General features: G+C 43.2%; 1 protein-coding gene across 1 annotated transcript in view; it reads right to left on the bottom strand.

The window, feature by feature from the left end:
• TLN2 (talin 2) overlaps nt 1–12,110 on the bottom strand; it is a 438,961-nt gene that overhangs the window by 194,590 nt on the left and 232,261 nt on the right. Inside the window, exons 4-8 of the mRNA XM_019441905.2 lie at nt 6,745–6,916; nt 4,536–4,633; nt 3,193–3,322; nt 1,969–2,121; nt 112–254 (exon numbers count right to left, since the gene is read on the bottom strand). Coding sequence (XP_019297450.1) covers nt 112–254; nt 1,969–2,121; nt 3,193–3,322; nt 4,536–4,633; nt 6,745–6,880 — 660 coding nt within the window. The 5' untranslated portion in view covers nt 6,881–6,916. The remainder of the gene's footprint in view (nt 1–111; nt 255–1,968; nt 2,122–3,192; nt 3,323–4,535; nt 4,634–6,744; nt 6,917–12,110) is intronic.

Here is a 12,110-nt window from a genome sequence, read left to right on the forward strand (position 1 = left end):
ATAGAAACCACGTGCCACAAACACCATGGAGGCCACAGCTGAGTGTCTCTTCACCACAAGCCAGTAGCTTCTTGAAGTCTCCCCACCTTCAGTGAGTATTAAATGCTGTACCTGAACATAAAGCAAGTTCAGCTGCACAGGGTCTCTCGAGTCCACATTCTGATCGGAGTAGAAGAACTTCCTTCTAAGCAGCAACGTTTCATGTTCATCTACCCCTTGTTCTCTGAATGTTCGGCTGTGATCCAGCCAATTTACTGCAACACAACAAGACAGATCTAAGAATTGGGTTCATTCTTCCTCTTAGTTTGAAGGGATTTATCAAAAGAGAAGCGGATTTCTGGAACACCGATATTCAGTTATAAGTACTTCTATTAAAACTGTGCTTTTTAACTTTGCAAAATAATTTCACATACGCCATCATGTACCATGTGACGCACCAAACACCAAAGGAGAGCAAATTCCCAGCCATTCCTCAAGTTCGTTAAAGCCCCACAGTCATAAGAAAATCAATGCTTTATGCCAAGACAGCCAAGTTAGCGTTTTCCTTTAAGTCAATACTGGATACTTCAGTCTCATTATGTGAAATAATTTATAAACTGAGTATCAGGAGTTACCTCCACCCCTAGGCAGAAAAGAGGAGGAAAATAAAAGTCATGGGGAGGGAAGGGGGAGGGAAGGGCAGGACACTGAGGGATCAGGGATGGTAGAACCCTGCCTGTGGCCCAGCTTGAATCTCATCCCAGAAAATGCTCACCTGTTATCTGGGTGCACAGGAATGGATCACCCCTCCATATTTTCTACAGCTCTCACTCCCAAAAGCCTCCCTGGGCTTAGCACACAACTTGTGAATAAGAAAGCATTACAAGCCTCACTGGGTTATAACCAACTTCAGCACAGGGAATGTGCGGGAGTGATCTCATCTCCTGCAGAACCTGAGAGAGCATCATGCACATTATAAAAATCCTCAGGATTTGTCTACCATCATCTCACTTGGAAAGAAATATGCAACTGGAAATCAAATGAGGTGAAAAAAAAGAAGAATGGAGAAAGGGTCAGAGGAAATGAAAGCCCCACTGAAGATCAATAAACGTAATGACAACGATGTCATCTTCCCAATGCAGCAGCAAGGACAATGAAAGAAGGAGCCTGGAAAGGTCTACGTGAACTGTGCATGATCCTCAGTGGGATGGGGAATGTCCTGCAACCAGGTGCACGTAGCATAGGCTTTAGGGACACACGGGGTGTACATATTGGCTTTTCCAAATATTAACTGTGTGGCCACAGAGGACAACTTTCCTATGATATAGTTACCATTTTGTAACCTCTAAGAAATAACGGATGTCAGCAATGGTCACCGATGGCTATTAACATCACAAAAAAGGACAAAAACCAGATACAACCTTCTGCTGGACATACACTACACCACAGAAGGAGTCTTTACTTTAAATGTATACACACACACACACACACACACACACACACACACACGAATCTGATCAAGTCTCCAGATCCCAGGGGTTACAAGAGACAGAAGTACATGTTAGCTGATACCACAACCAATAAAATCCAGATTGTAGAAAACTCTATATAAATAACTATCTGCTTTTTTCTTTCCAGAAACTGCAAGGAAAAAAAAAAAAAAAGAGAAAGAGAGAGAGAGATGGAGGCAAAGTTGGAGACTAAAAGAGGTGTCACATCATCCAACCTTGTTTGGACCCCAGTTCAAACAAATAGTAAGCTTCTTTAGAAAACAGTGTGAACATAATTTGTTTATGAGATTATTTTTTTAGATGTGAAATGGCACCAGAGTCATTTTTTCCCCTTCTTTAAGGTCTTTTAGTGCCACAGACCAAGATATTTATAGAGGGAATGAATCAACAGAAAACTCCTGCCCTGGGTCCCACAGGTGAAGGGAGGTAGGTGAGGCCCCTCGTGTGCCTGGCCCACATTTCCTTCTCAGACACTCACGGTCATCATCCGTGTGGAGTTTTGCCTTCAGCTTCTCCATCTTCCTCTCGTCTCGCAACAGTGTCCTGTCTTTTTTTAGCGTACCCGTCCCTTCCTCTTTCTTTTCCTCAATCGTTTCTTGGATTAAAGAATATTCTTCATAGTTCGTTATTCCTAAAAATAGAAATGAGGTTACAATTACCAGGGATTATGAAGCTGTCACTCCTTCCAGCCAGGCACCCTGTGGTACTCAGAGCCGCCCCTTGTAGCAAAGGATCAGGGAGCCACCCATGGAGCAACATCAAGAAACTGGCCAAAAGGGTGGCTTTTCAGCTAATGAAGCCATGTTTAAAAGGTCACATTCGATTCTCCTAGTTTTCAACAAACAAGTATGGAGTAGAGATCATGCAGAACAAGGCAAGGCAATGTCAACCAAGCAGTGGCTGAAAGAGCAGGTCTTCCTTTGCATGGAGAGAAGACTAAGACAGGCCAGCCTACTTTCTCCAAACATCTGAGGGCTTCATGCAAAAAGCAGATGCACTTGTTCTCCGAGGGCATTAAGAGAAGCTACAAGAAGAAAAGTTGTGTAGCAATCAATTGTATGGGCTGTCTCTATCAGTCTTCAAGGAAATACTGGGTGTCAGTAATGCTTATACAGAAGCTCAGCCATGGGCAGGAAACTAAATTATAGGATTTAAAGCATACTATCTTCAATTAAAAGGTTCCTTTTGAATAGTTACTGAGAGGGAGGGAGGCAAATCTTGAGAGACTCTTAAATACAGAGAACAAACTGAGGGTTGATGGGAGGGGGTGGGGGAGGGGAAAATGGGTGACGGGCACCGAGGGGGCACTTGTTGGGATGAGCACTGGGTGTTGTATGTAAGCGATGAATCACGGGAATCTACTCCCAAAACCCAAGGGCACACGGTGTGCACTGTATGTTAGCCAACTTGACAGTAAATTTTATCTTAAAAAAAGATACTGAGAGATAATAAAGGGATATATTTCTGCTCAAAAAAAAGAAAAGTTCCTTTTGTTTTTGAAAGGGAAATAAAATCTCTCAGTTTTGACTCAGTGAGACGTTCATGTGTTTACAATAACAGTTAGTGGGTTTACATATTTAGAGAACAGTGTCTCAGGAATGGGAGGAAATCGGTGGGTAAGACACCAAATGGGGATGAAAAAGGAACAGGCATGTAATTAATGGCAAAACAAAAACTGGAACCCAGGCATGCCAATACTCACCGATCCTGCTGCAAATGGTAACCAGGAGCTCCCCAACGGTCTTAGAGTCATCCACCATCACCGTTTTCACGGATCCATCCAGCATCCGGATTTTCTGAGGTCTCTGTTTCTTTTTATATTCCAAAATATCCTAGGGCAGAACCACACCAGCTTTTCACACTACATGGGAAATTAGGTCATCAACTTGGACCCTCTTCTGTAAAAAAATTTAATTTTTCCTAGCACTCTGATTTCCTCCTGCTAAGTTTTCATGAGATTTTTGCCACTAACACAGAAACTCCCATGCTAACAATTAACTGCTTCCATAAAGGTTTCTTAAAAATCTGATAGCGAAACTGTGCCCGGAGAAGTACTTTTTCTAGCTTACGGTTCTTGAAAACTAACCTCTGTTAATTTAAAGTAGCTGATGTCTTCCTGAAAGACTGTGGATGATCTGCTTTGAAGAGTATTAGCAGAGGCAAATTCCTACTTGTCATTGAAAAAGACAGTGGTGTGCTTCTCCAATTATCTTACAGTTATAAGCAGTTTCTAATACATATGTCACGAAGGAATAAATAATGCCCCCATGTTTCTTTACAGTGGTGGCATCAGACCCCAGAGAAGTGATTTGCACCATAATGCCAAGATCAAACAGGGGTAGTGGGCTTGGAAGTCACTTTTAAATGAGACACCTTTTTTTAACTTTATTTCTTAACGATAGAATTATGCAACGGAAAATTACTTGGTACTTTATGGAATACTCAACAGTCTGATATCTGCATTCCATACGCTAAAACCCATTCTCTCAGATGTTAAACTGAGCAGACTATACAACACTTTTTACTCATTACCTCTCTGTACTTACCAACAAAATCATTTTTTGTTACTGTTACTGATTGTTATTAAGCTTACCTCTAATATGGATTTTCTTAAAAAAAAAACCAGAATTCTGATTAATATTCAATATCTGACTACCTTTAGGATTTTTTTTTTTCGCCACTGATTTACCCTTACCTTTTATTATCAGTCACTGGGATACTTCCTATACAGAAAGATGCTGTGTTTTATTTCGTAACTACCAAGTCCAACCATGGCATGTACCAACAGCTGTAAGCACTAACCCCAAGCTGCTTTAATTACTCTGTGGAGTTTCAAGAATTTGGACTGCTGATATTTTCTATCACTACCTGTACAACCCTTACAGAGTACGTTACATCAAAACTATGAATAAGTTGCCCTTGAAGCAAAACAGATTGCCGGGTCTCCCTTTTGCTTTGAGGCATACTAATATATTGGCTTCTATGGAAAGCCGAGACAAAGTGACCAAAAAAACAAAAACAAAAAACATGACATCTACAGCATACCCCATTTCGCAACATGTAGTAATCCAGTGTTCTGCCTGCTTCCAGCCAAATTCCTTTCCTGGGGTCTTCATCTGAGAGAAACAGCCCATAATCAGAAGCTGGAAGATAAGGAGAAGAGAGAAAAATAAAAGACAGAATGACAATGTAACCATCATGGACTTCCAAGCCCAGAGTCTGCTGATTTGGCAGGATGTGGGTACCCTCCTTTTACCAGACAGGTTTCGTTTTGACAATGCGAGCAAGCCAATGGGCTAAAACAGATGAGGAAGAATGAGACGTGAGCTGTAAAATCAACACCCACAGAGAAGGTTCATGTTTTTTAAAAAGAGTGGGCAGCAGCAATGTCTTGATGTTTAGGCAAACATCAAGAACAGAGCAGTCCAAATTTCTATTTTATGCACTGGGCTTTGTTCCCTATCACTTGCTATATAAAAACCAGGCAGAGAACCAATGAAGAATGACAAGATAGCCATGGAGAAACTAAGGAAGTGACCACTTAAGCCCAAGGGCACTGAGGCAGAGAGAGGCCAATAGAGCCTTTACACTTCAAATAATCCCTCCAACACCCCAACAAAGCATTATAAAAGTCAAGCAAGAGTAGCCAATGAGAGGAAGACTCTGCCCCCCATTCCACTAAATTATGAATACAGTTGGAAAATAGCTCTGTGTTCTCCACAGAAATCCCATAAGATGATCAGGAAGTATGAGAACATGGCGGCAGGAGGAAAGCAGTATCATTTCCTGTCTAAAGACTTCTGTCTTAGGGCGCCTCGCTGGCTCAGTTAGGAGAGCATGCAACTCTTGATCTCAGGGTCAGGAGTTTGAGGCCCACTTTGGGTACAGAGATTACATGCGCACACACACACACACACACACACACACACACACATAGATCTTCAAAAATAATTAAGTGTAATAAAGACTTCTGTTTTCCTGAATGTAATTCAAGGTAACCTCAGAGACCCACATGAGGGTCCTAGATCCTAATGTTTCTTAGAAAGACAACTCCAAGATCTATACAGGGTTTCATCTTCACCAGAGCTAAACAGCAATCCAACCCAAAGAAATTTTTTTTTTAATCTGGGAGAAAAAGAGTAAAAGAAATGACACGAGAAATGATTGGACAACCAAAATTTGGAGTAAGTTTGGGGATGGGGTATTTTTATTTTTGGGCAATCTAGAAATAGCAGAGTGTTTTAAGTAATATAAATAATGCTTTTGGACCAAAAGTTTGGCAGTTTTAGGACACCTTTTTGAGAAAATCAATGCCTACATTTAATCATCTTTGAATATTTGATTTTCATGCTTCCAATTTTTTAATAAATTTTTAAAGTTTGTTTATGTATTACTTATTTTGTGCGTGTGAGACAGACAGGCATAGAGATAGAGGGAGGATCCCAAGCAGGCTCTTCACTGTCAGTGCAGAGCCTGACACAGGGCTTGAACTCACATACTGTGAGATCATGACCTGAGTGGAAATCAAGAGTCAGATGCTTAACTGACTAAGACACCCAGGTGCCCCTCATGTTTCTAATTTTTAGGTTTTATCCTGTTTTCACAGTAAAGGCTTATTAATTTGGGAATAATCCCAATTTCCCAAATGCCAATCAAACAAAAATAAAGGAAGGAAATGTAGACAGTAGAGAAAGGGAAATGGAAAATAAAAACCGTATGAATGGCCGTTGTTTAAACTTGGATTAATAGTGGTTAGCAGTTCAAACTAACAGGAAATAAAACACATTCATAGAGGCTCCGCACTCCCTTTAATGTTGGAGACAAAGTTTACAGAGCCCCTTCAAAGTACTTGAAATGTAAGGCTTGTTGTGTGTTCTGATGGCAGTTCCAGCCTCCTCCAGGAAAAGAGGGCTCCGGTTATACATATGCAGTAACCGCTGGAAGAGGTACATTTGTACTTCGTGGGGTAAATGAGATCAAGTATCAAAAGGTGACTTGTAAACCAGAGAAAGCGATGCTCATGTATGGAAGGGTCATGATGATGGGCGTGACAATGACAATTCAATGGCAGTTTTGGCCACTGTCATCACAAAAGTCAGTTGGGAGGCAAGTAGTGTCTAGGCTAAGAAGACATTTCATTTGAAGCATACAGACTAGGTGGTTTGGGCACCACTCAGAGCATCTGTTTCTTTAGCCACTAGGTAAAGAACATACAAACACATTTCAGGAAGCTGGTGAATAACCAATGGCTTACCTTGGCCAGTTTGCGCCTCAGGTACCCGTTCCCGAATGACTCGACATGCATCGTACACGGCTGTAGATGGTTCAAACTGCATGGTCTTTACCACATTGCAGTGGCGGACACAAATCTTTAAGGACAGGGCCACCATTTTCCTAGATGATGTGAAGATTCTCACTTAGAAGGTCTGGAAAACACAGAGAGACAAACCCTGATGGTCATAATCATCTTGAAAAAACTGCTAGACTCTAGATCAGTTTTAAATAATTGCAGGAATAAAACAGCAATTAAAGAGAACGCTTTGGATAAAAACACAAAAGATTTTGAAAATTTCCAAATAAGACAACAGCTTATAGTTCCAGGGCTATCGTTATCAGAGAGTGGCAAGTCGAGGCTCTAGGGAAGAGGATCCGTGGATTTTCACCAAGACTCCTTCTCAGTGATGCTCCCTACTTGGAGTTTCCAACAGGGAGTCCTCAGTGTGAGAAGCAGAGAGCCTTGGGCACCCACAGCTATCTCCTGAAGATGCTTCCGTTAGCAGCCTCAGTGCCCCAGCTCTCTCCCCACAGCTCCTGGGGAGAGAGAACAAATACCAATGCTCTCCTGGGTGCTCCTCAGGGCAAAAAAGTTCCACGACACCATGTACCAGAAGACTTGGTGTCTAGGCCCAACTCCAATACCAGCATCCTGTGTAAATGCAAGCAAGGCCCTTTGGCCACTCTACTTTAATTTCCCCGCAAATAAAGAAGCCACAATGTTAACAGCCCTGCCTAACTCATAAAAGAACCAAACCCTGAGGAGTTCTCAATGGGAGCCCAATGCCCAGCCACCATCAGTAATGACGCCAAAGTGGTTGATTTGAAACAGCCGGTGTGCTATATACATACTCTTCTGGGGTCTCTAAGGGAAGAAAATGCCACTTCAGTTGTTATTTTGTTCAGATAAACTATTGGGATATTTCGCTTCTTGTCCAGTTTTATGGTTTTAGAAAGCATACAGGTTTAGCCTAGGTTTTATTTCATAAGTAACTTCTTTTTTAAAACCTAAGTCCAACAATTTAGTTCCTCTTGTGTGAGTTGGTGGCTTATGGCTTATATTGACAATGTGCTCTATTCTGTGGCCAGAAACTTACCCTCAACCCAAGCCAGCCTCAATCAAATGTATCTTCCTCAGGCACAAGAGGGAGGATTCTCTCCTGCACCTGAAACACTGACACCGACTTACTTGGCTGTCATCCTGGCCAACAAAATAACGCACTTCAGAGTTAGTAGTTAGAGTCGTAGCACCGGATACAGAACATAAATCCACAGCAATTTCAAGTTCTCATCCTTTCCTATCTTTTCTTAGAGAACCTACAGGTAGTGAACCTGAACCCCCACTGCCTTTATGCCCTCTTCCCACTTAAGAATGCAAACACTAAGAACCAATGAGGTAGCTGACACGCAGAAAGGGAAACAGGCTGACCAGGCCCAGGGAGTGGGTGCCTCTAGGGCATCACTTCCTAGCATGCTTGATTGATTGCCAGCTTCCTAACACCAGGTACCTGGGTCAACTGGACACAGGACATTTTTAAACAGATGTTCTGGTGTTCATGGGCAGGGTATTCCTAAAGCCGCATGAATCGTTGCATGAACCAACCATTTAGGCCATCCAACTATAAAGTCATTTTCACATCTACTTATGTTCTGAATGAACTGTCTGTAAAAATATTTCTTGAAGAATGTCAAGACACAGTTCTCAATCAACAACAGCAGTGTTCACGGGGAATCCTCCCCAACTGAATCAGTTTACTACAGCCCGGGCAGTGGCTACATCGCTAACATGGCAAAAGAGTTCAAGTTCAAAATTTTCAGTGATTTTCCACCTACAATATCAAAGACTTTACAATATCATGCCATATATAAAAGGATAGATCCAACTCTGTTTTTATAGGCATATTTGTCTAAACAACTCCCCAATTTGGGAAAATAAAATTTAAACTCCAGACCTAAATTGACAAATTTACAGCAATGTAGAGATCACTGCATGAACAGTTTTCCCCCTGGAGCTGGTAACAATTGTGAGGTTTCCCGAACCGCTGAGATCCCTGAGCATGGCTGGTGGTAACAGTCAGTGGTAAAGGCTATGGGGGTCCTTGCTGTCATGGGTGCCATTTATGAAATGTACCAGGGAGGATGGGATGGTTAATCGCTTCCATTCTCTGGGAATAGCAAGTATTGGAAGGGTCCCTGCATGAAGGCTGCTCTTCCCAGGCTCATAACTGGGCTTTCTGCAGAGCAAATTAATGGTCTTTCTAGCCAAGCCAGGAGGGATTCAATCAAAGGAAAATACAGAGCCATGACATGGGGCTGAAAGAAGAATAGAACAGCAAGAGAGTAAACACTGGCACTCAGAAGGAAACAGAGGATACATAGGGGAGCGAGGAGAAAGGGGCAGATGGAGAAGCAGGAAGCAGACAGCAGCAAGAAGCCTGCCGGATAGAACCTAGGGCTGTGGGTCAACAAGGAACACAGGAGAGCAGCCGAGATTTGGGAAGCAGGAGGAGAGAAGCAGAATGTATACAGCAGTGAGGGAAAATCTCTATCCAAAATATATGGAAAAACGAAAAAGCCACTGACTGAGGTGGGGGGAAGCTGCTGGAGGCACAGGTTTGGGGTGAAAAATCCGTAATGAGTTTTTTAAGGATATATTCAGTAGAGAGGCGGAACAGGGTCAAATACAAAGCAGGACACATAATGGTAGGGAGAAGGGGAGCTTATCATATTTAAATGCTCGGAACGAGAAAGATCACCTAGGGAAGTGAGCAAGAGAGAGACGTGAAGACTGTGTCCTGGAACCAGGTTCTAAAATTAGGGCAAGAAAGGACCAGCAAGGGGGCCTGGTGGTGGGTGAGGGAGGAGAACCAGGAAAGGGTGGGCCCAGAAGAAAGTGCGCCAAGCAGGAGGGAGAGAGCACCTGTGCTAAGGGCAGATCACAGTTGAGGGAGGATGAGCATACAACTGAATCTGGCCTGCAGGTGTCTGACAACTGAGGTAAGAAGAGATTAGCAGAGAGGTGAAGCTACAACAGCAGGTTTGGAGGAGAAGGGGAGAGGGGCTGGCACAGCAAGTGCAGACTTGTCTCCTCATCTCCTAGGGCTGTCTACTGAAAGGGGTGGAGGAACAGGCAGTGGTTCTCATTTATGCCCTTCAGGCTTATTTATCCAGGAAATACGTATCATGTAATTGCCACCAAGTCCGTATCTACGTAGCATCTGTACAAACATAGTTTCCACCTGATGATGGCCTGAGGGGCAGTCTCAAGACACCTAAGTGCCCTTCCTGGAGGCAGGTGCTTCAGTGTGCATAATCTCCATTCTGGACCTGCAAGAGAGGAGAGGTGTAGCCAAGTCTTGGTTCAAGGGCAGGGTGTTGGACTAGGAGGGAGTCTGGGCTCCAGGTTCACTCCCAGGTCTGATGATACCTGGGACCTTTGGGCCTGTTAGTTTTCCTCTTTCTGCTCTTTGGATAGCAGCGGGCAAGTGGCTCCCAAGAAAGGAGTTTCCCAGCGACACTGGATGCTTGGCCAACTATTCCCACAGGATCCCCGGGTCTTCTCATCCTAATATCTCAAAAGTGAAGCCACAGATTGGAGACAACTATCCTTAGTTCAAGGGAGACTTTCGACACCAGAGATTCATTACGGGATTCGCGTTCTCAACTTTTCTACCACTTTCAATGTTTCAACATGGGTACACATTACACAGCAAAACCAAAAAATGAAAACCAGTCACTCTCAGAGCATTGCTCAGTGGTCAAAACTCAAAGGCCCCAGTTTCTTCTTACTCCTGGCTCTCGGTTTTATTATGACTTAGTGTTCCCAACATGAAGCATGAAACAAGACCCATGATTTCCTTCATGGCAACGTCATAAACATGCAAATTCTGTACATAAAAATGCCTTATAAACTATAAGGTTAGAAATATATATATTTTTTTTATCATGCAAGAAGATCATCCACACAGGCAAATTTCAAGGAGGTCTGCAACCAAAGTACACGGTCATTTAATCACCACTCCCAGGGAACATGGCACCGAGCCGTTTCTAGTTCCACCTATGACACAGTGAGATACTTGCAAAACAGACACGTTGTGACATTAAGGGTCCTGACCTATGGCAAAAGATCATCAGATCAAAGCATGTAAGAACCTAGACGTCAAGTACATATGAGTATGTGTTTTCAACACTTAGGCGAAGTCTCACTATGTATCCCTTCAAGCCCTGAGAAAATCTCGTAGCTCAGACAAGATGCCATGATCAAGACGAATGCTCGTTCTCCAGTGAGACGTTCTCAGGGCAGCACAGCAGCCATGTGGCCTGTAGCTGACTCTCACCTCCACTCCCCTGTATCCTAACCCCTCTGGCTAATTCCTGCCTCTCCCGGCAGGGAGCCTGAGACAGCAGACCAGGTTTCCTTTTTGGGTTTGGCTGCAAAGAAGGTTCAGAGCCAACTGTGTTATAGTCTAACCTCTAACTCTATTTTATGCTGCTATCTTTTTCTTTTACCCCAATTTGAATGTATCCTATCTTGCTTGATCTTAAGTATTTTGTTGTAGTTTTGGTTTCTTGCTAAAGGACAGGATATAGAATTCATAGAACACAGGTTATTTTCCTTTTCATAATTTCTTCTCATTCTGACCATTTTTTGCCCTGATTTATGTGTGAAGGTCACCTGGGGCCAACACAAAACCTTCCTGTGCCGTCCATTGTGGCCGATGAGCCACTGGAACCAGGGGTGAGACTCTGACACTCTCCTTTTAAAGTAAACACTGTTTGGTCCCAGGGAGTTGTAAACAGCTCAGGAAGGTGGTGGCGGTGCAGACTGCCAGGCTCAGGCCAGTCCACCCTCGAGTAAACAAGCCCAGCCCAGCCAAGAAATGTCCACCATTGCTCAAGATGAGCACCCACCCCTCAGGGATCTCCACTCTGTCAAGTGAGGCTGTGAGGTGCTCCAACCTTCCCAGTTCATGACCCTGAGCTGGTTACTTCACTGCGGTCTGCTTCCATTTCTTCCATAAAACGGGGGACAATAACCTGCAGGTTGCTACAGGAATAAATGGACACATGTCAAAGACACAAAGAAAGTGCCAGATAAGGGTTTCTTATTACTCGTCTTAGCCACAGTGGTTGGAGAAACACTGGAAGCAGCTTATTCTATTTAGCCACTGTCTGAGCCGCGCAATTCAATTTATTGTTTATTTTACATCTATTATGTAGTAGACATGATCATGGGCGTTAGAGAGCAAAGATAATCAAGATTCCTGTCTAGATAGCACTCCCCTTCTAGTAACCCTGTTCACTGTACAGTTCCTGTGTTCATCTTTATTCAAGCCATTCGACATG

This window comes from Panthera pardus, unplaced genomic scaffold (genome assembly GCF_024362965.1).
Source record: "Panthera pardus isolate Hobbes unplaced genomic scaffold, ASM2436296v1 HiC_scaffold_24, whole genome shotgun sequence".
NCBI lineage: Eukaryota > Metazoa > Chordata > Mammalia > Carnivora > Felidae > Panthera > Panthera pardus.